The 27,182-nt window shown below is 44.3% G+C and overlaps 1 protein-coding gene across 7 annotated transcripts in view; it reads right to left on the bottom strand.

The window, feature by feature from the left end:
• PRKAR1B (protein kinase, cAMP-dependent, regulatory subunit type I beta) overlaps positions 1–27,182 on the bottom strand; it is an 83,890-nt gene that overhangs the window by 54,729 nt on the left and 1,979 nt on the right. For all 7 annotated transcript variants that reach the window (XM_014951422.1, XM_014951423.1, XM_014951421.1 and 4 more), the window contains exons 2-4: positions 26,322–26,508; positions 18,750–18,920; positions 15,911–16,002 (exon numbers count right to left, since the gene is read on the bottom strand). In XM_014951422.1, the coding sequence (XP_014806908.1) occupies positions 15,911–16,002; positions 18,750–18,920; positions 26,322–26,501 (443 nt within the window). In that variant the 5' untranslated portion in view covers positions 26,502–26,508. The remainder of the gene's footprint in view (positions 1–15,910; positions 16,003–18,749; positions 18,921–26,321; positions 26,509–27,182) is intronic.

The following is a 27,182-nucleotide window of genomic DNA, read 5'->3' as shown; positions in this document are numbered from 1 at the left end:
TGCCCAGCACAGACACGGGTGAGTCTTCCCTCATCTCCTCTGCCTTTTAGAAAAGCAAACTGTTATAAAGTCACTTGAATGTATAGCTTTTAATTATGGTGATTTTTCATGCCTCTGTGACTGGGAAGCCAGGTCACCCTGCTAACAAGAGGCTGAATCAGGGAGCAAAGAACTAAAAAACACTACTAAAACTAAAAGAGAAAAACAGATAAGGGACAACGGACATAAACTTGAACGTAAGGAGTTCATCTGAACATGAGGAGGAACTTCTTTCCTGTGGCAGGGGGTTGGACTGGATGATCTCCAGAGGTCCCTTCCAACCCCCACTGTTCTGTGACTCTGTGACTAGAAGTGCTTTCAAGGGATGGTGCTTCAACCAACGTTGGCCACAGAGAAGGACAAAGTGCAGCTGGCAGCTCCAACAGGAGCTACCAACTTATCTTCAACCTAATCAACCAGTTACAAACCCTATCCTGTTGCAGTCGTGCTGCTTTGCTGTGACAGGAGGACCAGTCCTCCCAGTCCTCCCAGTCCCTACAGCCACAAGTGGCACCACCAAGCCCTCCCTCCTGCCCCACTCTGGTGGCCGGGCCATGGGACGGGAGGTCTGCACTGAACCTCCTCTTTTCTCACCCAAAGAGCTGTGAATTCTCCCTCTTACTTCGCATTCCGCGCATTTCCACGTGTGTACGGGGAAAGCAGCTGGGCTGTATTTTTAGCTTAACCAGTTGAAAGGAAAAGCAAAGGAAGCTAAAATCAGAAGTATTATTTTGCACCATCGAGCATATTAATGATGCCTTTCCAACCTCATCAACATTCCCATCAAAACTAACATGTTAATTTATATTCTTTATATAGTACTAATTATGTGCACAGCAGCGTGGTACCCTGCACGAGGAGCCATCTCACGGTACGAGATGGAAACACGATGTTCTGCTTCTGACCTCACGATGTTGTAAGTAATGAATTACTCCAAAGAACACTGATTATAATGGGACTGAAACGCGGCCCTGCCGGATGCTTTAGAGACCGTGCAATTATGAAGGATGCTAAAGAATTGTATTTAGAGGCGGTGCCGGTGATGCAAAGTCCATTTGAAAGGGCACAAGAGTAAGGTAATTCTGACTACACATATATATGTACATAGGAGTAAGGCAATTTGACTATAGATATATAGGAGCAAGGCAATCCTGACTATATATATATATTGCAAAGACTGGCTGATCTCCATTTGCAAAGAGCTGTAGAAGAAGCCCTGTGATGTGCAATACTGTTTCCACCATCCCATCCTCCTTCAGTTTCACATGTAACCCAAGTACTTCTCATCTAACTGCACGCCCAGGTATGTCAACAACAGCATGAAGTAAATTATACACCTAATTTTTCATTAGTAATGACAAAAAAGGGTCAAAATACCACTTACTGATCTTCTGTATTAAACAACAGCCTGAATTTCATCAAGTGTCTTGCAGAGCCCCATTATCTGGAAGTTTCAGCAATATTAGAGAAAAATAAAGGTGCATTCCACAGATGCACACCACCTTCTGCAGCTCTAAGGGAGGCCACCCAGTGGGCAGGTAGGGCAGCAGAAATCCGTTCTCTGGGTACCTACAGGTCTTTGTAAAAGCATCTGTGAACAGAAAAGAGTGGCCCTTACTGCTGTGGCTTGGGCTTTCTTTCAGTCTCCCAGGCAGCAATTCTGCAGCTGCATTAGAGACATTTCTCCAAGAGTGCTGGGGACATCCAGCCCCTGAGCATCACCCCCCCTGAGGATGCTGCTTGGGCCATAAATGGGGTTTAAGGACCATTTGCATGGCCCAGAGCTGCTCTTTTCCCAGCCTCTTCTCTCTCACCGTGCAGCACGCCCACAGAAAGACTCACATCCACACCACATTCTGAGGAGTTTTAACATAAATACATATTTTGACAACTTTAAACCCAGCCAGCTCAAAAATTCAGCTAAAGTGCTTTTAAGAAGGACTGCAGGTACATCATATATCATGTGGGGTTAGCTGAGACAAAGGTTTAAATAACAGCACACTTAGGAAACTGTGTAAGATGGGTGTAGATTCAAAACATATATTAGACTCACCTATAATCTCACTCATGTAAATAATACGAAAAGCTACTGATATGTGCAGCAATTCCAGTGTAAAATGCCATGAGCATCAAGACTACTGGAAATTTTCCAACCGCAAAACAACACTGCTACAAAGATCTTTAAAGTCAGTTGTAACACACCGTGTGGACCAACAGGTAGAAGACCTGAGGTCAAAAGCAGCAAGAAAAGGTCCATGAGAGATAAGGCTTTTCCTGTGCTGCTTCATCTCCTGCTTTACACAAATCTCTGACCCGTTAAGGCAGACTCTGTTTACACACTGAAATACGGGGCTTCATTTTTTCACCCACAATAAAAATTTCGAGTAATTTGTATACTTACAGCAATCTCAATTTTAGCCTCCAGGGGTTAGAGGTTGGAAGCAGGTTTTTTACGGCTCCTATTTTCTTTGTTACTTTATACGTCTCCTTTTTAATAACCTTGAACACAGTGACCCCAGGTGGCAGAGACAACCAGAGCTGCTTTCAGAAGCTGAGAAACACCTTCATCCTTCACCATGAGGTTGCAAAGTCCCCGCGTCCCATCTCCCGAGTCCCCAGCAGGGTCCCTGCCTACGGGACAGAGCAATGGTCCTGTGTAGGTTCTCATCCCAGAACCACCACTCCCCATTTCTGTGTGGAGCTTTCTCCACCAACAAACACAGCTTCAGCTTCCCTGGGGCGCTGGAAGGAGCCCAGCAGCCAAAGCCCTGCCTCTGGGCCAGTTCAGGCTGAGAAACTGATGAGTACCCAGCACAGACCCCCGTCCCACCGCAGCCCCCACTCCATCCTTCAGGCACTTCTGTACGACCAGCTGGACCTGCAGACGTGCACAAAATTCCTCATCCAAATGAAACATAGACCTAGATCTGACAAAAACCACTAAGTATTCTCCAATGCTTTGATTTTAATAGCATAGAGGCATCTTAATGCCTTTAGAATCATAGAATTGTCCAGGTTGGAAGGGACCTTTCAGACCATCGACCCAACACTGACCAAAACCATCCCTAACCCTTATCTCTGAGCACCCCGTCTGCCCAGCTCTTAAATACCTCCAGCCTCAGCCTTCTCCAAGCCTCAGCCACCCCACTCCACCGTCCCAGCAGCCGCAACACCTTTCTGCTTTTTCTCATTATACTGCCCGCAAAAAAACTCAAGAAGTTTGTGTTTTGTGACCCGTAGTGTAAATCAGCACAAATAAAAAGCATTACCAATGCCAAAGCCAGAACTGACAGCAGGCAGACAACTCACGGTAGCTTTTCCATCCTCAAAAAGCTGGTTTATGTCACAGGTGGAAGGGATGGGTGAGTCACCTGCAGCCACGGAGCATCTCAGGGCTCTGCTCAGGGGCTGCTCTCCCGGAGAGAAAACCCTGCCTTAGAGGGGATGGAAACAGACTCATTTAAAGTACGGAGGGAGACTTTTCAAGCTGCTCATGGAAAAAAAAAAAAGCTGCCCAACACTGTTTATTACGCAGTCTTTTAATTTGTAGCAGTTAGCCATCACGATCATGTACAACATCAATTAACTTCATGTGTGTGATTTTTAGTCTGGGGCCCAGGCTGCTGCGGGAGGGAGGGAGCGCAGGGACACGGCGCTGCCTCCCCCGGGAGATGCCTTCCCAATTAATGGCAATGAACGTGCCCTGCCCCTGCCAGAGGGTGTCACTAGGGCACCAGGACAAAGCAACAAAACAGATAAAACAGATAAACAAGAAATGTGGACACCTTTTAGCAGAAATAAGCTCTGTGTTGCCTTCCCACGAATCGTTCATCTCTTCACTCGTGGGATTGAAGAACATGGTTCTGGAGCCTAAGAATAACAAAACCCTCTATTTTTCTTTCCCACCCTGGACCTCTTGTGCTCTAATCTGACTTCTCACACTAGGCATCGGTGGGAAGAAAGGAACTACCTATTAGAGCTGTTTGCAGAATCCCCATTGTTCCCACACAATTTAACCTTGTTTCCCATGAAAGCATCCTTTGAAAATGAAACTATTGGAAAAGCACATCCCTGACATCCACAACAACCCTGCCCGACAGGCCATTGTTTTCGTAGGAAGCCGCTGCAAAAGAAATCTAAATTTTCTGACAGGATGATATATAGCCCAGGTAGTTAAAAAGAGCCTGCACTGAACATATTAAAGTGAAGATCAGATCTCAAGTGCTGAATTTGGCTAAAAACCTAAACCAGAAGAGGAAGGAAGTCCTAAAGCCAAAGAGCGCAGTCAATGAAAACACTTAGAAGCCACTGAAAAAAACCTCACAACACAGAGGAGATCCCAAGGCCCACAAAATCAGTAGGTTTATTCTCTTTCTAGTCAAAATGCGATTTACTTATTACCAAAAAATGCCAGGAGTTGGACGACCATGAGCCTGTATTCATACAGTACATGATGGCCAAGAAAATGTGAGAGATATTGGAATTTCTGGCGAATTCAGCAGTTCAGCAGCTGGGTTTGAGCCGTGTTTCAGTGCCCGGGCACATCCACCGGTGCTGCTGAGGACAGTTTTGATCGGGGAGGGCTGTTCCTGCAAAGTGCTGCAAAGCTCCCGTCAACCTGTCAAGGAATCAGACCCTGGGTTCTAATAATAGAACAATAAGTGCAGATCCTTGGAAGTCAGCTCTAGTCAAAGCACGGGGTTTAACAAATAAGAGAGGAAACCCGAGAGGCGACGTATCGCTAAGGAACAGTGAGTAATCTTGGACGAAACACAACTTAGGTCAAATCACTATTTTAAACCAAGTTTCTAAAGCAAAGGAGAACACATGGGGATGTGGTGGCCCCGCTGCCGAAAGCAGCCAGTTGAGGAACACGGGTGACATGTGGTGAGGAAGCTGTTGGGAGTGGGGATGGGGGCACCGCGGCGGTTCCACAGCACAGCACACCCAGCCCTTCGTGGGGAAGGGCCCGTCGGCTCTTCTGGGAGTTACCGGGACGTCAAGAGGCCAAGGCCTGTTTCTGGATACTCAAAAGCAATTCCCATTCAGGTCACAAGAGCGTGACGTGGCTCTGTCAGGGACCAGAAGAGAGAGCACTTCAAAGGCAGAAGCGAAGTCTTTCTTACGAGTCATTTAAACAAAGAATAAAGAAAGATAGAATTTAACTCAGAAAATACATAAATCTGTTGTTTCATTTCTCTTGTTTCTCCCTCACTTTTCATGACTGAGATCTCACAGATCAGACATATGGAAAATACAAAGACGTGGAAACTTGAGCTGGAATTTGGCTTAATGACAGCAAACTTGGTCTTTCTGAAGCTGGAGAGAGGGATGTCGGGAGGTCTAGGCTTTACTTGGACCTTGGAGCAACTGTCAATATAAAACAGAGTATCAGGATAGCCAAGTGCTTTCCTATTAATGAGAAGCTCTAGATTGCGCAGTTTATCCTGCTCACCTCAATTATCACATCTGGAAAGCCACTCTAAGTATCTCAGCCTTCACTCGTGGACATTCACTCACTTTCAAATCCTCCGGGGTCACGACACAAATCAACGTTTTCCAGGCTGTCACATCCACAGACAGAAGAATAAACTACACTTGGTTCTGCAAACACAGTAATTGCCCATCCTTTGGAACTGAACTAACACAATAGTTTAGCAAAAAACCCAAGTTGTGCCTATTTCAGGCCTCCAAAAATCAGCCAGGCTCCAAGCCCTAACAGCTTGGCTCTCGGGCCCTACCAGAGTCACACAAGTGTTGTGTTCACAAGAGATGGCTGCTGACTCCTCATTAAGGGAAATAAATTTTCCTGTCATCACATTTTGCCATCTTTGAGAAAAAAAAAAAAAAAAAAAAAAAAAAAAAAAAAAAAAAAAAAAAACAACAAAAACCAAACCCACAATATTCTGGAGCAGCTCAGAAAGCGCTGCAAGAACCAGCGAGAGCGGAGAGCCAAGCTTGATCTGAAGAGTTCATGCGATGGAAAATCTGCCACATCCCGAGCTAATTTAAATCATGGATCAGTTCCCTGATTACTCTAAAAGAAAAAACTAAACTTTTCCAGTCTGAGTGTGCCCGACTCCAGCCACCAGCTTTTGGATCTCACGTGCCTCTGTCTATTAAAGAGACCGTTGCTGTCACCCAACCTTTCCCTTTCAGACACCATCAATTCACCTTCATTGAACTAAATGAACTAAAAACTCTCCGCGCACAAAACGTGGAAGATGCCGAGTCCCTTAAAATAGCACCTGATGCTGCTTTCTGGATACACACTGTTATATTTTCTACTTAATGCACCACACAGAGGAGCCTATTACCCTTTTCTAATGCATATTTCATCTGTCTACAAGCATGTCTTCAGATTGCTTATAAATCAGAGGTCAAATAAATATAAAAAATAAAATCCCTACAGAGAAAGTGATAGTTTTGTGGCGTCTTTTTAATTTCTGAAAGCAAAAGGCAAATTGAAAAACCCAATATATTTTTTCTGGCTTTTTTTTGAAAAGAAAACAGTGAGAAGAGGAACTCAATGGTGCCAAAGGGTTAAAGCATCCCGCTTCGGGCAGTCTGAATATCTGAATTTAGCAGCTGACAGTGCATGGTGTGTCCGTCTCTTACAGCTGTTCCCCTCCATTCAAAGAGCAGCTTTGTTTCTGGAAATCTTAGCAACTGCGACTTTTTTCCGAAGACAATGATGGACCAGCTGTTACCTCACAAGATGCGATGTACTTCGGGTCAAAGTCTTTAGTGAGGAACTTGTAAAACAAGAACTAAATCATTGTCTGGGTCTGTCAGATTTTTTGTCATTAAAAGGGAGTTAGCAGCCTAACAGTCAAATAACGCACACTCGCCATTTCCATTAAGTGCGCTGGAATGACAGAGAAATCTCATCTGGTGGTTGAGCTGAATCCCCTCTTTCTATAAGGAAAAAAACCCACTGCTAAACCTCGTAGTGCCATAGATTATTTTTTGTTTGAAGGTTGATTTCTGCCTTCCCCGACGGTGTTACTAAGCAGATGTCGTCTCCTAATGGAAATGCACAGGTCCCGCCGTTCACAACATAAGATGGGGATTTTCAGGAGAACCTTCTAGGAGTTAAATGTTCACTTCCCACCATATATCAATCAACGTGAATATCTAGTTCTTTGAACACCCTCTTCCAACTGCATAACTAAGCCATTTAATTGCACAGTTGATCCTCCAGTCCCGGTACGGGTAATACTCCCACTTCCAGAGACGGGGGCTTCCGAAGCCGTGCTGGGCTGCGGGATCAGTCACCTCATGAAGACTTATTGGAGTAGGAGTAACTGCTGACAGGTTCCCCACAACCTTTTTCGGGTGGGGGGAAGAAAGGAAGCATCATTTTAAAAAGCTTTAGTTGAAATAAACCCTCGTTCGTCCACGCTCCAAGACAAATCACTGCTTCCAGCTGCTCTGACGCAGGCGACAAAGACTGGCCGAGGAGGGTGGATGTTCTTTTAGTCAACCTTTGTATTTAATTCTGGAAAGCCTTACTGTTGAGTAATGCATTTCCAGAACCACTGCCAGCCAATTGTTGTGTAAAGAAGCACACAAAAGGCACGGTCATATATATTGCAGTGGTAAAAAATTTTACAAGGCCTGTTAAATTCAGCAGTAGTCTTAATTTTTCTATTTTATATATATAGAGAGATAAGTTTAGACTGGAGATTTTTTCACAAGCATGCACGAATACTATTTGTCTCGGGCTATTTTTTTTGATCTAAAAAGGAATTATGTAAATTACTTCTCCACTTTAACCCTGTTTTTCAGAACGGGTGACATACTGCCCATATGTAAACCACTGCTTTATGCAGAATTAAAAATAACCCCCATTAGGAATGGCGCCGCTCGCATTTGTGACGAAGACTATAAACTGTCTGACAAAACACTGAGGGTGAATCACAACCTCTAAAAAGCTACGAACTGACAGTATTTGTTTCTCAAGATAAAAATATCCATAAATACCAAATGTGTGTGCTTTTCGTTATGTTTAAGAGAATAACCTATCCACCAGGCCAAATATTGACATCACAAAAAGTACATCCCCAGTAGAAAGCCTGTAGCTGTCGGGGATTGGTTCCGAAGCAGATACAATCTCCTGACGACTGCTGAGAGCAGAACTTTGCGTAACTAATTTAGAGACTGCTGCCTGCAGGCACCACAATGGTAATTAAAGACAATAATTCTTGGGTAAATGAGATGGATGTACTGGAAAATAAAGTCAGCGTTAAATTCATGGCTAATCCTTGAATGGAGAATTGGATCGTTTATTTTCCAAAAGGGCTGGGCAATTCTACCTGGTTTCATTTCCATCTCCGCTGCCAGATGACTGTTGTCTCCAAAATCCATAACTTTTTCTAGTTTAAGTAGTATTCCTCACTGGCAAGCTCCAGTTCAGCGGGGCTGAACGTGCTCCCATTTAACTGCATGAATAGCTCCTTTGACACGCACAGCGAGCCCAGGGAACAGCTCGCATTAAACACCCACTTTTAAACACCACCATGAGCCCAGGCCATAAACAAGGCAGAAAAGCACAAAGAAAAGCTGGATTGCCAGGCAATTCACCTGGAAAACACCTTGGCGTTATCCAAAGCTGTGTTTGGGATGTCTTGAGTGATCTGAAAGATGAGTTTCCAATTCTTGGTTGCTTACACCTACAATTCCAAGGACAGGCTGGTCGTCTAACACCACTGATGATCAGAATCTCCCCCCCAGAGAGGTTCTGCACCAGTCTCATCGGTACCAAACCTCTCACATGGACATAGAACTTGTTCAGATCCACTTCCTCTGCCCTCACGTGACCATGATCTGCTGGAAGTCTATCATCCCCTGGAGCTCCAGCATGGGTGGGACGTTCATGCCTCAGCAGACCTACATGGGACGCAGCCCATTCCACTGTGCACTCTGGGGGGATGAAGCCATCATCCTCCTCTCGCTGGGCTGCTCCCAATAAGGAGGGGGAACAAACCCATCCAGCTCTTGGGTCACGAAAAATCCTAGTATCACAGAATCTCAGAATGTGATAATATGAATAACAACGATAATAGAATGTGCAATACCAACCCCTGAGGAACACCACGTGTCAATGTGCAATACCAACCCCTGAGGAACACCACGCGTCAATAGTCACCACTTGGACATGGAGCTGTTGACCACAACTCTTTTGAATGCCACCCTCCAGCCCATTCCTTATCCACCAAGTGGTCAAACTGGGCTCCTGGAGATACAGAAATCCTAGCGCAGTATCACGGGAAGGGAATTTTTCTTGTGCTGTTGTGCACACTGTAGGCACATATGAAGCACAGGCAGAAGCCAGATCTGTGTTTGTTTTTTAATAAAAGAGTTGAGTTACAAATGCAAGGGAAATACAGGATGTGTAACGAATATGTCATAGCTGTGGCATCCCCTTTCTAAAATACCTCACTCCTGAATGGTGCCGTCTTAGGTTTCTTCCACACATGAGGCTTTCCAGCTGGCCTGCAGCCAGTGCCTTAATAAAACATGGCATTATGCAGAAGTGAATAAAGCTTATAGCAATAATAACATCCTTGAAATTCACTAATCGCTAGAAGTTTCAAGAATATTTGAATGTGAGATCAACAGGACAAAACCCAAAACTCATCTGTTAGCTGTGGAAAACCACTTTTCTCATGTTCGATTATGCCTGTGCTGAAAACAAGTACCCAAGTCAATAACAACTTGGATAAAGAGTGTGGTTTCTGAATTTGAAGACAATACCGAGCTGGAAAGGAGCTGCAAGCATTTCAAAAACCACCATTAGGATGTAAAATGATTACAAATTGAAGAAATAGTCTGAGAAAATAGATATACTTTCAAAAAATACCCAACGGCTAAGGGTATTTGTGGAGGAATAACCAAGGCATAAATACACAGTGAAGACTCACTGCCCAGGTGGCATTTCTGCAGGAAAGGATCAGTGATTCCACTGATCACACAATAAGTTGGAGTCAACGATATCCTGTTGCTGTGAAAAATATAAAGAAACAAGAAAGAGGTGGATCAAGTGGAGAAAGTTGAGGAGAACAACAAAACTGGTCAGTGGTTTGAGGGACCCGGTCAGCAAAGGAAGACGGGGAGAACTAGATTCATCTAGCTGAGAAAACAGAAGATGTGCAAAATAATAACCCTTCAAGTAGATAAAAAAAGAGACACTCGTTTCCCACTACTGAGGGTTCAGGAATTACAAAAAGAGAGCTCAGAGACTTCTCCCATCCAGAGAACAAACCCAGTTCTGTTCAAAGGGATTTGCCTAACCTCTTCTTAACAATTATAGATTCTACAACCTATTTGAGTACCCTTACCACTAGAAATTATTACCACCTGTCTAGTTTACATCCATCATGTACAATCTAAGCCTAATTCTGATGTTTTGTCTTCAGGGCACACAGATACATGACTACTCACTTCCCCTTAATATATTTTAGGGACGTTATTGTGTCTTGATGCTGAGAAGTCTTTATTGGGACACTCCTGTCTTTCCAGTAGCACGTATTTATGACCAGTAAGCCCCTGCAGGACCCCACTTTGCCACCAGTCATGGCTCACAACTGCCTGAATCGCAGAACACAGGTTACTTACAACACACTTGGAAGAAGGTAGTAGAACATTGCTCTGAAATGCTGACAGTGAGATGATGGTATCTACACCTTCCCTCGGGTTTTATCTCCAGTATCACAGGAGCATCTGCCCCCCACAACGTTTGGGAGGATGCCGGGAAAAGGGTAAGAATCTTGAAGAGCACTCGTGGTTGGTTGTGTGCCCAGTACAAGAGCCAATTTTCATCTTTGTAGCTTGGCCCCGACAAGCACAGAAAATAAAACCTGCCCTTTATTCTCATGCCCTTGCCGTGCAGGCAACACGCGAGAGTAAATGCAACGCTGTGTGATAAGTGCAGCAGTTTTGTCTACTCTTTAGTTCACTTGTTGTTGCTATTTTTGCACCTTTATTGGAACCCAGTATTTTAGTAAAAGCATTAAATACCATTTCCTGACTCCTGTTTCCAAAGCAGTTTCACACCAGTGTACTGTTCAAACAGATCAATTTATTATTAATCCAACTAATAAAATACACATAAGCATCCTGAAAGCCTTTGCAGGCATTGCAGCTGCCTGTACATTAGCAATGAAGAATAAATGCTGGTAAAAATCATGACATTAGTTAAAATGCCACAAGTGGAGTCTGGAAGTGCATGTTAAATATTTATCTACTCTCTTTACTCCTTGATGAACAAGTTTTACACAGCTTTTACATAGAATTTTTCCATAGCATTTATATACAGATATGGTGAATGTTTAACCATTCCACCTTCTGTGGTCAGGAGGCCACCGAGCTTCTGAGCAGGGACTGACCCACGTGGCTCGTGGCAGAGCAGATGGGCTCTGGTGACATCCTGGAGCCATACTGAGACTCCTGCTGCTCCCAGTCCTGTTCTCTCACCCTCTGGTTTTGCTTCAGTTGTACTTCCTTCTCCTCCTCGACAATGATCAGCTCTGGGTCCAACTCCCATTCCCACAGCAGGTCACCTCCAGACCTTCTCGCTGCCCCCTCGCAGTGCCTCCTCCCATCCAGCAGAGACAGAGCATCCTGCCAATGAAATGATGAAAAAATAGCTTTTATTTTTATACACAGAATGAAAATAAACAATCTCTCCTTTTTTTCCCCCCCTCCTTTACTATTCCACACCAGAGCAAAGCCAAGTGGATGTACTTGTACCCCAGCACTACACGCTGAACCAATACAAATCCTTATTAGCTACGCTGCCAGGTTAGAGGAGACTGGGACAGTCAGATTAGCCCCTTGTCACCAATTTTGACTTTACACACCATTTCACAACTAGGAAGCCTCAGAGGCTGGAACCAGCCTTAATCTGCTGGATATCCAAGAGTGGGAGAGGAAGTAAAACGCTGCCAAGTTGTGGGTGTAATTCTCTCTTTGCATAGAGGGAAGTCGCTCCCTGTGGCAGAGCAGTGGGGAGGGCATCGGCACGACACCCCCGGCCTGCCCGCTGCCTCCCCCACACAAAACTCCCCACTGACACACAGCAAAAGAAGGGGGAAAGTTTATGCAAACTCTTAATTGCCTTCAGAATGGACCGGGACCATGAGATCTCACTGGAACCAGGAGGAATAGGACCAGCAAGGAACTTCTCTCCCTTATCCAGCCATTACACTCTACAGCAATGACCACCTTCGACAATGCTTGAACCTTCTTAAGTGTAACTTCCCACCAGCATCCTGGAGGGACACGACAAAGATAGATCTACTTTCTGAAATATGCACTTCTGCCAAGTCTGTCATTTCATCTTTGAGATCTTTTTATTAGGTACAAATGTCATAATCATGGATTTTATTTAATTTTTTTTTTGGTGGGACTTCCTCTTGGATCATAGGTGCAAAGAAGAGCAAAGAAATAAGATGGCTCCTGCCCTCAACTGACGCTAAAGAAAAACTGTTGCAAAGAATATCACCTATAAAAATAAATTCATGTTTATAATGCAAAAACCCCTCACAGTTAATGTTGCTATTTCATTTTTCCCCAGTATAACAAAAGAGAGGGTGAGTGCCTCTTACCTGGCTGTAGGTCCAGCTCCACGAATGTTTTCTCTCAAGGCCTGAAGAGAGTGCAGAGCAATTCCTAGTTCTTCTGGGTCCTTCACAGCGCTGTCTTCTGGATCAGAAGTTGTCCAGGAGTTCTTCCAAAGCTGTGACACAAGACGCTGTTTTGCAGGATCGTGTGTATGTATGTGAGGCTTTGGTGAGCACCACGTCAGCACCAGATCGTCACAGGGCTACTCATCTTCCAGTGTCAGGCACCAGCAGGTCTTCAGAGTGCTCTATACCTGGGAAAACTGTCCTCTTAGTGGTCACCTCCACAGCTTCTGCTGGTCTGCACACCGGTATGAACTATGCTTTTCCAAAATACCTTGTTGCCCTCACACCTGAGCTTCACTAAGAAGCTCCACCACCTGCCTAAAAAAACCCTTCCAGCAGCCTCTTCCGTGAGTTTTTGAGTGGAGTCCCGATGGATGTGGAGAACGGAAGAAACACGGAACAAAGGGGAAAAACCCCACTTGGACACAAACCAAGCAATATGTCACCACATGGGGTGGGAGAAAGGAGGAGAGAGGAGTTAGAGCACACGTGCCAAGGGACCTGCAGGATGAGACAACATCCAAATCCCAGCCCAACTGCATCCCAAACGCAAAGCAGATCCAACGAGCCTCAATGAAGTGAAAGTGTTTTGCCACAAACCCCAACCATGGCAGGGAACCCCATCACTGCACAGTGACATGAGGCTACTCCGAGCACACATCCCTCTTTTCTCCACAGCTCATCAATATTTACCTTACATCCCAAAAAAGATCTAATATAGCCCAGTACTTTTGTTAGATACGTGATATTTTAATACACAAAATCAAACTATAGCTATTAAAACACAATAAGGAATTAATTTTATGAATCCCTGATGTTGCTTTAACTTTTTACAGTTAGTTTCTCATGAATTCAAAGAAATTTTGGATCATAAGTATGTGATACATCCATGTAAACTGGAGGGTTTGGTGTCAGCGTGCATGGAACAGACCAGCTCTGGGCAAAAGAGGACGCACAGAAAATACACATCAGGTGCACAGGTGAGGAAACAACAATTAAAAAGCCACACATTCCTGATTTTGCAAATGAGAACAACAGCTCTCACAGTTAAAGGCACATTTCCACATCAGAGAATGGGCATTTTGCCCCTGGCATTGAGAGAACCAGGACCCTACCCCAGAGCTGAATGAAGATCTTGCTGAAGGCAGTGGGAACATCTCGGGAGAAAAGAGGGGGCTGTCCCGTCACCCTGCAGAGCTGCACTGCTCTGTGTAACCCTACAGACTCTGGAAATGAGAATTTTGGCAAAAGTTGCAGGTAACTAGCCCTGCACTAGTACCGATGCAGTTACAGTTCCCTTTTATTGCACTTTTCAATATATTTTTACACCCGAGACAGTGCGTGTGAGTGTCCGTGCACGGGAGGGCTGGCAGCCCGTTTTTAAGCACAGCACAAGAAAAAATGTCATCTGAAATAACACTTGAACAAAACTATTTCAGACACCAGTGCAAAAAGATACTTGTTTGCCTTAACTCCAGCATGACTTCTCCTGCAATTAATCAGCCCTATGGAATATCTGACACGGAGATAAGACACTACACACTGTCTTTATAAATAAGGGGTTGTGTCAGACACAAGGAGCTTTGCAGCTGCCAAGCAGCAAGTGCAGCACAAGCCATGGGGACTGCACAGACACAGGATGGATTAACAGGAATAGCCTTTCAGAGAAGAAGGAAGAATGTAAGAGGCATCCATTGGAAATGAGGAATTAAACCCTGTTAGTCCAGCCTTCCCCCACCTGAAAACCTCCTACATCTTGGTGAATGCTCAACCATGACATTAAACGAAACAACGATGCTGTCTTCAGCGTGGAAAACACTCAGGAAAATAAGCACAGAAAATGAAATATCCTCACCTGCGTTTCCACCATTCCAAAGGACAGAACCCAAAAGAAGCCGTACATGACTTTACTGAACTACCTATCTGCATCTACAGGATGCAAACGAGCAGTGATGGAGACCTGTCTTCTGGAGGCCACCCAGCCCCAGCTCGTCCCTCAACCTCCTCAATTATTTACTCTCAAAGTGTGTTGCCCAAACTGGACACCGTGTTTCAGCTGAAATCTTTCCAGCACCGGGACACGTCTTGCATGTTCTCCCATTCAGTTACCCCAGTAAAAGGTTAGTATTTTCAAAACAGCTTGACATTAGTGACTCATGTTCAGACGATGATTCACACCAAGCTCCACATAGTTTTTCAAGGAATTACCAAAACTGCAAAACCATCTTATAGTTAACAAAGGTGTTCTTCCTCCCCGAGAATACTTCTCTGCACTTGGCTCAGTGACAATCCATCCCACTTTTATTAGAACATTTCTTCAGCCTGTCAGCATAACTCTGCTTTCTAATGTTGCCTCCCAATGTTTCAGCAGCCCTTTCCATCTTTATGTCATCTAAAAATCCAACACTCATACTCTGCTCCACCACCGAGGTCATGAACAACAATGAAAACCAGACCAGCACTTCAGTAGATCTTCCCATTAGAACACTGGGCCATCGGTAACTGCTATTTGGTAATGGCAACCCAACCAGTTCTGCACAGACTCCACACTGGTTTAACTGGAGACGTGTTCCCCGTGATTGTTTGTGAAACTCTCACACACACTAATGTTGAAAACATGACCAGAAGTCGAGCTGTGTGGCCTCTGCTGTGCCCTCCCCAGACACAAGACTCACTACTCAGTTGTAGGAAGACATTTTCATGTTTCTAAGAGTCATGTTGGCTGTTGCTGAACTCCTTGGTCTCCTTCAGGTGTTTACACATAATTTGTTTGTTCCAGTTTTTCAAACAGCAACATAATTCACCTCTAACTCTCCTTTACCTCTTTATAGACATTATGCTTTCTCTTCCCCACCCTTCCAGCACTTGACCTATCTCCCCCAAGTTCTCAGAAATATGCTTCTGAGATCACTTTAGCTAGTTCCTTAAGTAAGCTAGAATAAAGTTTATCAGGCACAGCTGATTTGAAAATATTAAATGTGTCCAAATATATTTTCTAACCTGTTCTTGCCCTTTTTCAGCTTGTGATTTTACCCTCTGCATAACACAGTGTGTGTGAGGGTGCATCCAGCCTCAAACACATCAGTGAGAATCCTTCTGATCCCTGAGATAAAATTTCATGTAATTTCTTGTCCTTGGGTCAAGCTACAGATTCCTTTAAATCATAAAGCACCTCATACCTTCGTTCGTTGTCATCCAGATGAGCAAAGAGCACGTTCTTGGAGATGGCCTTTGCCAGAGCAGTCATAGTTTTATAGTCCTTTGGAATAACCTGTAGAGAAAAGAAGGAAGGGTCATTACACGCCTGGGTGTGTTTCTTTGCAGATCCTGAAACCTACAGAAAATTCCACTAATCAAGATAAGGGATGCAATTTGATTTCAAACACTGAAACAGGCTTAGGCTATAATATAAAGCCACTTGAGAAAGTAATAAATTGCAGTTTTGATAACGTTGAGGGTAAGAATTTATGTTCTCAATATGACAACCAGAGAAGAAATATAAGATCCGGGATGAGTGGGGGGAGAGAAATCCATAAAATACTGTAATTAGCAGGTACTGGCAGCTGTGTTGTCTCCTTTCAAATCTCTTGGAGTGAGCAAACCTATCTCATGTTCTTCTTTCTCCAAAAACAATACCAGAAGCAACCTACTACTTAAACTAGGGAATAAGCAATATTTCTTTGAGTAAAAGGTAAAAATGTGTTGATTACACCCTACTTCTCAGCACCAATTGTGGTGTAAGGAACCGAGCTCCTGAGAGGCACACCTCAGTCTGCATCTGCAGCAATGGAAAAGGAAGAGACCAGAGTGTTGGGGCAGGGACACAGAAAGCAGGAAGGATCCTTTAGGTGTCACAGGAACCAGGCAGCTGACCAAAACCAAGTGTCGGGAAGAATCATTTGACCATTTCTTACATCACTCTTCCCAGTAATCCTGAAAGTTCCCTTCGAGCCAATAACCCTCTTTACAGCAAGACTGTTATTCTGTTAGTTGTTGACTACATGTTATGACAGATGTGTTGACAAATACTGTTTTCTCCAGTTTCAGAAATGAGGCAACGAAATAACCCTCTGCAGAGCTCCTCCTTTGTGCTCCTCAGGATGGAGCCGTGCCAGGTGCTTGCTCAAATCTCAAAGCTGCATCCCCTTTGATTTCCTCGCCAGTGACATAACTCATGGCACTGCCTTCAGCCCTGCTCAGCCTGCAGCTCACCCCTGCACCGCATCCTTCACGTTGCCTTGTGACCCACATGTGTTTCCATCCAACACCTGAATTCCAGCCAGCCCTTCCTCCTGGCTACTATCGAAAATCCCATCTGTTTGCAATAGCCCAGCACAACCCTTGCCTTGCTTTTTACACTTTTCAATTAGTTTCATAATTTGTCCTTTCAGTGTCTCCCTTTATTGCTGTGTTCTAGAAATTGCTGTCACAAACACACATCCATGGGATTCACCATGGGGTTTGTTTGGTGATGGCAGAAGACAAAGTGCTGACACAAACCCTCCCAGTCCTGGTCCTATATTCCGTGCGGCATCTCTAGTCTGACAAGAAACCATCCCCTAAACCTTTATTATTTAAGCTCAGTCAGTTCCTAGGAAATTAAAATCATAACAGCCCCAGTCACAGAACACAAAGAAAACGATCTGTGTTGCTTCATCTGGCTCTTGCCTACCCATGCCACTGTCAGGGCTTATTGGCACCACTGTTGGAAAAGGAAGAAAACAAAGTTAACTTCAGGTTCCATTACAAACATAAAAGAATTACTCAGGGGTGTGGGAAGGAATATTTCCTTTGATTTTCAGAACAGTCAGATGGAGCCCTTATCGAGCAGAGACAAATGCAATCTCTTCATTGAAGTTTTTAAGGCAGATATTGCAAACTGCACAGAAAGAAAAGCGTTTGAAAGTGGCTTTTAAAATATCACACAAGTTTTTTAACAGTGCAGTGCATTAATAGCTTGACCACAGCACTGTCAAAATTCACTGTAAACTTGCAAGCATTATTTAACTGCCACAAGAATACTCCTCTGTACTTGTTTTTAGGTCGAAAGGCTCTCCTCGCTCTTTGTTTCTTGGGACAGAAATCCCCAGAGCAGCCAGTGAAGCTGTATCACAAGAGGATGAAAAAAGCCCGTCTGACTGCAAAGGCAAAAGGTATTCTGCCAAAAACCAGGGACTGACAAAACCTATTTCCATAAAGAAAAAGCTCTTTGGGTTAAAGCTACTCCAGGCGTGCACAAAAGCACATTAGTAGCATCTGTCAAGCTCACGAAATGCATTTTTAGCCTGGCTCCCTAAAGAGACATGACAGGCACTATTGCAACGTCTGTCTTTTAATAACCTCTGAAAGCTTTGGCCAGTTTTTAAAAAAAATTGTAGAATTATTAAGAGATAACAAAGATACAAGACAGCTAGATATTCTCATGAAAAGGGCAGTTAGAAAAGAGAAGCCCAAATTTGTGCTCCTACTAAAGAAATTACCAAATTTAGGATTGGGGTTTCTTCAAAGACAATGGTCACATAAAATCACCCAAGTGCAGTCAACAGACTGCTGAAAATCCACGGGTCAGGTACCCAATCAACGTGGGAACCATGTGCCTTAATGGTCTGGGGAACCTAAATGACCTGGGCTAGAAGAAAACTTGAGCTAGAAGTGACTTTTTGGAAGAAAAAGCAGGAAATGCAGCAGTAGAAAAGGCTGCTCTCCAAAACTGTGAGGTTCTAAAACTCAGAAGCTGCCAGAGTCTGTGAATATCAAGAAAATGGCTGGGAATTACTGACCCTGTCAGAGGGGAAACAGCACATCCCAGCAGCACATCTCCAAAAGGAAAGAACAGAGAACTCTGAAGCCACTGACGGGGAAAATACTTTGTCAAGGAGGCAGCAAAAGAACTGTAGAAGAGGGTGGTCAAGCCATGCCTACGTTGGCATGAGGGCACCATCCCACAGGCCATGAGTCCAAACTAGGAGAAAATCTTGTCCTGTACTTGTCAGAATGGGACAGATGGTGACACATTACCTTTCTGACGTAAGAAACAGCATCCTCCTCAGTGTAGACTTCTGCACTGACCCCCCCTCTTCGGCGTCGGGCTTTTACCACCGGGTTGGGAGGAGGAGGGGAAATCTCATCGTCGTGAGAATCAGACTGGGAACTGGATTTCTGCCGAGCCAGTATTTGTTTGCATTCTTCCTGCAAGGCAAAAAGAGACCATGAAGCACCCCTTGCCCCTGTAGGTAACTTGCTGGATACACTCAATTTACTCTTCTTTTACGACCCTCAGCAACCTCTTCACTTCCATGTCTGGATGACGGTTGATTTACACACGTGTACTGCCAAAAGAATATTAAAAATTTAATGTGAGCAGCAAGAAGGACTGATGGGGACTGCACTGTGTGTACAGGTATCATCACTCCAACACCTGACCTGTTCAACCCTTCCTTACACACAATGGAAATCAATGTATTGTAAACTGCAGACATTATCTTTGCAGCTACTCCTGGCTGAGAAAGCAGAAGAACAAGCCTCTTCTGCTCCCTCTCCAACATCACAGCTGTTATTTTCTCAGTTGGCTTGTACATATCTTTGTCTCTTGTACAGAGAACATATCAGAAGTCGCACATCAATATATTAAATAGGTTTCCTCATCTTGCTCTGCTTTGCGGGGTTACTATCACCAGAAAGAACAAAGATGCTCCCTACTCCAGAATTTCGGCCATATAACAGTTTTACAATCAATGGGACCATGTCCAAGCAAATAAGATCCAAGGTAGGCTCCAGAGGACTATGAAAAACGATGGCTGGCCCAGCACCAGCTGGCCAATAGCGAGGTTATTCTCCAAATTTCAAGCTCATGGAACGCAGAATAAAATACAAAGGGGAATCCCTGAAGAGACAGTTACAAGAGCAGGAAACACTATGGAAAACCTTCAAGAAAGGATGTCAGAGTTGCGAGACTTTGTCAATTCATACACTGAATTATTTGCCTTCGAAAGACTTGGGACACACAAGATTTCCCATCACTGTGTTTTCCCAGAGCCCTCCCATCTCCTGCTCCTCAGCTCCCTGGGATCCACGGGAAAGCTCACAGGAGGAAAACTCCCTTCGCATCACCCACGTCTGTGGCCTCTCCCTTCCACAGCTCATTCCCAATGAGAGTTCCCAACCCGAGGCAAGAGCTGGAGCCTGTGGAGGAGGGAGCAGCGGTGCCAGACATGTGGCACTGGAGAACAACACAGCCAGTTGGTGTCCCTGAGGGAGGAAATGAGTTAGAGTGAACTCATCAGGTATGACACCAGAAAAGAGCGGTACAGAAAACTGGCACAAGTTCACAATTTTCGAGCTTGCAAGAAAAACAGATGATTAATCTATGTTTTGCCACCGATGTTTACAAATGTCTGACAAATCCAGTCATGCCACTTGTCTTTTCTGGTCTTCTTCCAGTTTCTTTCCTCGCCATCACTGACAATGCCCCTCTCATTAACCCAAGGAGACTTTGACAACCATCTTCGATGTATCACTGCTACTTGAAACAAATAACTAAATAGTATTTTCCATGCTGCATAATTCAAAGTAACAAGTCACACATTCTTGTTTTGATTAGAGGACTACTGAAATATTTAAGAGACAAGCAGAGAGATAAAATGTAGAGGGCTGGCTAAAGATCTGACTCTTCAAGGTCCTCAGAAAGTGCCAAGTTCTTTCTGAGATCAGTAGACTTTTTTAAGTTGGGATTACAACCCAACAACTCCTGGGCTTTAGAACAGTTGAGCTAGGTGCTGGAACCAAAAATCAGAGAAAACGCTGAGTTCAGATGTATTAAATACTTACTGAAACTTATACTTACTGAAACTTTCACATTTCTAATTCTAATTTCAAATAGCAGCACTGGATATGTAAAAAATGACTCAGCTAGATTTTCCCATTGTGTAAGAACTGCAAATCCTATTTAAGCATTCTCATCAACTTCTTCCCCACGTGAAACTCCTCTCCAGCTGCCTCTGCCTTCTTTAATTACAGTTATGCACTTGCAGAGACACAAACATTTAACACAAAAGTATGTGTACTACACATTGTGAAACTCCTCTCCAGCTGCCTCTGCCTTCCTTAATTACAGTTATGCATTTGCAGAGATACAAACATTTAACACAAAAGTATGTGTGCTACACATCATTATATTTAATACCTAATCATCAAAACCAAACCTATAACCAAAGAATTTCAAATAATATTGCTGGCTATTGCAGCTTACACCTCTCCCTGACAGTGCAATATTCTCTGTTCACATTAAGTAGACACAACACCTTCTTCATAAGCTTAACTGAAAGGTAATGAAGACTTTTCTGGACAATAAGCAGCTGAAAACATACTAAAACGTAACTGCAACAAGGAGGCAGGGAGGTAACTATTTAATGGTATGCAACACTTAACACAGTTCTTTTATCCATAGCATATTTACTCATAGAGAAGAGCAGGAGTTTGCCCCATCTGAATATCAAACACAGGCTTCCTTTCCAATACACATTGTATAAAAGGCACTTTGAAGGAATTATAAATAATATCTCCTCTGCCCCAGCACAGATTTATGCACGAAAGAAAGCTCAGTGAGATAAAATTAATATCACAAAGCATGCTCTTAAACCCAAATACCTTTTAAAGCCAAGAAGATATTAAAGGATTATAAAAGTGAGTTACCATATGATTCATTTTAAAAGGAAGTCTCTTCGCTACAAACTCCTTTTATATAAACAGCAGAGAGTTGACTGGCCGGCTCTTCCATACGCTGCTATTTGTAGCCTAGGTAGGATTGCCATTACTGAACCAAAGAGTGCCTTTGGAAAATAAAAGCACACTCTCTGTCCTGGGTTAAGCTTTCAAAAAGCCGTCTTCTGTATATCCTGGGGTAAAACTGCACAAATACAGCAAGTATTTTAAAGGAGGAACGGGCTCTCTGAAGACTAGTTCTTCAAACACTCCTCTTCAGACACAGCTTGATGTGAATGCTTGTGCAGAACTCACTTTCAAGTAAACACCTCACCATCTTTTGTTGTCATGACAACAGGCCATCTCGATCTCTATTTGGATGGCACAGATAATTCACAATCATATTGCCCAATTATGTCCACCTTAAAACGAGAAAACACAGGGAAGCCAACTGCAAAAAACAGCCTAAGGGCCTCTGAGGGAGCCCCAGTGAGAACCTTGTTCCTCCCTTCACACCAGTATCTGCACTGGTGTCAGTGGGGATGCTCCCCACTTGTAGGACACATAGGGTCTGAGCCACTTGGCCACAGTCCAGTGCTGTTTTGGGTGGCCTTGCTGGGCTTCCAGCTGCCAGCTGAGGAGGACACAGGTCCTGTGTCACATCCACCACCCTCAGCAGACATCGCACATAATTTCAGGAGTCTTGAACTGCAGCAGGGGACCACGTGGGCACCACGGACTGAAGCCTCCAGCATCACTGCCACAGCCCAACACAAAGACCTCCTAACACACCCCAAACCTACAAACCAACACCGCCGTGTGACTGTAACACCCTGCTGCAGATAGACATCATCTAATCCTACTTCTATTCTAACCAGGTCACAAGTCACCAAAAACCTAGTCACGTTGTGAACAAAAATCTTTCCTGGGATTTCTGGGAGAGATGGATGGTGAGACTGGAATATCATCACTGACTTCAGTGATAACGAACTGGAAACTGTAACACCCTGCTGCAGATAGACATCATCTAATCCTACTTCTATTCTAACCAGGTCACAAGTCACCAAAAACCTAGTCACGTTGTGAACAAAAATCTTTCCTGGGATTTCTGGGAGAGATGGATGGTGAGACTGGAATATCATCACTGACTTCACTGATAATGAACTGGAAAGGAAATATACCATCATTGCCTACAATTAAAAGAAAGAAGAACGAATAAATACGACTGCAGTGACCCATTTACCTTCTGAATGTCCACCTTCAGCCAAAGCACCTGTGCTACAAGAGGCTGAGGTATAAAACACAGGAGTTCAGCACGCTGTCCTCAGCGTACGGGGTCATCACCTTTCCCCATTGATGCTTCCACGAGGTCAGCCTCTCGGTAGCACAGGCTGGTGAGACTGGAATATCATCACTGACTTCACTGATAATGAACTGGAAAGGAAATATACCATCATTGCCTACAATTAAAAGAAAGAAGAACGAATAAATACGACTGCAGTGACCCATTTACCTTCTGAATGTCCACCTTCAGCCAAAGCACCTGTGCTACAAGAGGCTGAGGTATAAAACACAGGAGTTCAGCACGCTGTCCTCAGCGTACGGGGTCATCACCTTTCCCCATTGATGCTTCCACGAGGTCAGCCTCTCGGTAGCACAGGCACATTCCCACAGGCTCTGGGGACATTTCTGGCCACCGAGCAGCCACCACCCGACTGCTCTGCGAGCTTTGAAAGATGTACAAATATTTGTCTTACTCATCTTTATCAAACTGATTGGTCAATGCATTTTTTGGGTAATTTTTCCTCCATAAGATTCTCCTCCCAATCCATGACCTCTCCCCCTAAAGGAATGAGTTATACTCAGCATAATCACCTGTGCTTAATAGGAATGAGTTCAGCCTCTAGGTAGCCCAAGTACATTCCCACAGGCTCTGGGGACATTTCTGGCCACCGAGCAGCCACCACCCGACTGCTCTGCGAGCTTTGAAAGATGTACAAATATTTGTCTTACTCGTCTTTATCAAACTGATTGGCCAATGCATTTTTTGGGTAGTTTTTCCTCCATAAGATTCTCCTCCCAATCCATAACCTCTCCCCAGCGTAGCCTAAAGGAATGAGTTATACTCAGCATAGTCACCTGTACTTAATAGGAATGAATGTCACTGTTCTGGACAGGTTCTGGGGGAAATTACTGAGGGAAACACTTCTTGTTGGGACAAAACATAAATACCAGGAGAGCCTACTGCTGCAGAAGAAAAGCCTGAAGTTTAAATTTTGATGCTCAAATGCCCTTGGTTCTGAAAATCTTTATAACAAATAAATAAATAAGCTGTATTTTACCAAGAGTGAATGAATGTGTAGTTTAATACACACTTTCTTTTCAGTGTTAGTTTACAGCAAATCTGTCATGCAAATAAATGCCTTTATTCCCCGAGCGGGGCCGTGTGTGATACTGTCCAACAGCACCAGGTGGAGCTGCACACACCAGCTCATTTTGCTTTATTTAATTACCAACAGTTGAGCCCAGGTTTTTCTGTAACTTCTCAGTAATTAACTTTTTCACATCAGGTAAGAACCAGTGATAAAAGATGGGTTCTCTGTTTTTTCCTCCTACGCCTTCATTAGTCCTCACGTAAACAGGACCTAATTACAGCTGTTAATGCCACAGCTCCTTAGCTAACATCTATTCCCCCCCAGCTCTAAAAAAGCCCACTAATACCCCTGAGGGAAAGGTTTTCCTCACCCCATCCACCAAGAAGAAGTTCTATGGGGTAGAAGTTCTACGGTAAACCAAATCATTCAAAAGAAAACATTACACAATTTTTAATATTGCAGGTATCTAAAACGTTTTTGGCTCTTTTCTGCGCTCAAGGGAATGTCAGAGGGTTTTACAAAGCAACCAAAGGTTGCTTTGTAAAACCCTCTGACATTCCCTTGAGCGCAGAAAAGAGCTGAAAACAGAGTTGCAAACTTGAGAATAGAGAAACTTAGGCTGATTCCCGGCAATTACTGGCATCTTAAGACAAGCAGGTCCTGCCAGTATTAAGTGAAGAGAAAAAAAATACCTACTAAAGTTCTCCTAGAACTATTTTCAGAGTCAGGATTTTGAATGTTGTGCTTCAAAAGGCATCGGGCATCCCGACCTTGGCACTTCTGCAGCTGAAAACGACGGCTGCGGAATCAAACCTCAACCTCTTGTGCTTTATGCTGAAGTATTTATTCACATTCTCACTTTACAGCCCTCTCAGGCCATGTCAACGCTGTCAAATTAAAAAAATGGCCCGGCCACAGACCTCAGCATTAGCCCCCCAGCCATGAGCTCACTGCCTGGCTCTGTTCTGAGCCGCTTCGCTCCCTCCTGCCAAAACAAACCTGCTCCCAGACATCTTCGACCCAAAAATCCTATCAGGGGCCAGGCAGAGCCCTGGGGTCAGGGGTAGTCTCTGGCCCTGCTGCATCCAGGAGGGCAGACGGAGGCTGAAGGCGATGGACCTCGCCCTGATGTCACCAGAAAGAAGGTGAAAAGCGCTTGTGATCTGGTCTGATCTTGCAAACGATACTAAATCTTGCTTTTCTGAGCTGATTTTATGAGATGTAGTCAGCAAAACAAACCAAACACTTTTTGTATTCGCCTCTGAGGTAGCTCCAGGACATTGAGCGGATCGAGCTCTACACGTTCTCCATAAGCTCCTCTTTCAACCCCTTGAAAAATACCCCACATCTGCTCTCAACTGCCCCCGTCAGTTTTTGACAGATACGCTGTTATTCTACTGGTCCCTTCCGTGGACTGTGCTATGTTAATGAGTTCAGAAAATAACCTCAAAACACCACACTTTGGTGGAAAAATAGATGACTTCATTTAGAAAATCGTGCTTAAACCCCAAAGATTTTCACTCCTCTCCCTACACAGGACCAAAATTAAAGGAGCTGATGGCAAACGTGCCTATGGCTCATTCACATGCAAAACTCTGTAACAGGCAATTGCTAAATTCACAGTTCAATTAAGATTCTTCAGAGAACCTATACACGACAAGGGTCTTCTAAAAACAGGATAAAACTTACTGAAACCATGTATCTTTCTTTACAAGCCTTAATTCAACTGTGACCGTGAAACTGACCAAGTCAAAACATTACCCTACAGCAGAAAATCCTCCCCGGTGCAATTCACCTCCAGAAATCCCCCCGAGGTGGTCGGGCGAGGAAGGCAAAGAGCTGTAGGAACCAGAATTACTGTGCTGGATTTCTGGAGACATCCCATCCCCAGGGAAAAGCTGCACTCACACAACAGGCCCTTCCCACCAGAGGCTTCCCACCCACAGGCTTTAGGAAGAACTTGTCTGGGAATGTTTTCAAATGTTTCCCCTCCACGCTGCTTTTGAACACTCACAGTATATGGTGTTTCTTACTGGAGGTCTCTGGGATGAGCAAAAAATTAAACAGTGAACTGTTCAATGGGTTTTTTCTCAGAACTTGCTGGTTCCCTGATCTTGCTCAGTTGTAGGGGAAGGGAAAAGCACCTCACCTGGCACTGGAATAACCAGGGAGCAGCATCTTTGGCTCTCATAGGCAGGTTCTTCCCACAGACAAGAGCTCAGGACATCATATACCATAACACAAAATATGCTTGTAACTCTTTGGGCCATTTTTCACAAGTGCAGTTTGATGAGAAATTATAATCATGGTGTTACACACAAAAAAAATCTATACAATAACCAATATTATAGTAGACATCAGCACATAAAGGGTTGGTTTTTTCTTCTAACAGCTCCTTTTTTAACAGTAGCCTGATAATTTAAAATGAAAAATGTTCCAAAATATTTAAAGCGTTTTAAACAATCTTTTTGCAGTTTAAAAATCCAAAGTTACAAGCCACCTGAAAATCACTGACCTTTTCTAATTTTTCAAAGTGTTCTCTGAGGAACTTCATGGGCCGGTCGGGCTTTGCTATGCAGAGGTTTACAATGCACTCTTTTAAAATCTGTTGGATGTTGTGCTTCTGAACATAGAGCTCGCATCCCTTCAGGCTCTCGTCTTCTTCCACGTTGCAGGAGGAAGGAGCAGCAGCCATCTTCGGGCTTGTAAACAGAAAACAGACAGAGGTAAGAAAATGGTGCAAGAAATAGATAAGAGACAGTTCCCAAATCCTCTGTCAGAGAGAGACGGAGGAGCAAAGACATTTTAATATTGCCTGTTGCCTATTCAAGAGCTATAAATTCTGATTGTTTCAGTGTTCTGGGGTTGTATGAAACGCTGAACTGTGTCATCTTTGTACGACCAACATGCCAGTCACTACAAAACGAGCATTTTAACTCCTGGATGGCAATCAGCCTTTGGAAATACCGGTGCCATTAATGAGACAAGGCCACGAGTGTCACAGCTACTGACCGATGGCGCAAAGCCTTGCTTCTCCATCCCCCTGGGGACTCTCTCCCCATCACCAGAAACCCAGTTTTCCACAACAGAAGGATTTTTTTTGGGTAAATTTTAACATCTCCCACCCTTCCCGGTCCCGGGGGAGACGGGGAGGAGGGGGCAGAGCCGCCCAAAGGCAAGTTTGGGGGAAAACAACCCCAAACCCCTCTTTCTTTCCCCCAGCGGCCATATGTCCGCGCCGCTACTGACCGAAACCGGCTCTTACAGCGCCCTGCCCGGGCCGGGGGAGCCCCGGGAGGCCGAGCGGGGCGGCGGGGAGCGGGACAGGCCCCGGGGGAGCGCCGGGAGGCTCCCGGGCCGCCCGAGGCAGCGCATC

The sequence above is a fragment of the Calidris pugnax genome, unplaced genomic scaffold, assembly GCF_001431845.1.
Source record: "Calidris pugnax isolate Ruff unplaced genomic scaffold, ASM143184v1 scaffold198, whole genome shotgun sequence".
In the NCBI taxonomy this organism is placed as follows: Eukaryota; Metazoa; Chordata; class Aves; order Charadriiformes; family Scolopacidae; genus Calidris; species Calidris pugnax.
Note: the sequence above shows the minus strand (reverse complement) of the source record. Positions and strands in the feature narration are given on the sequence as shown.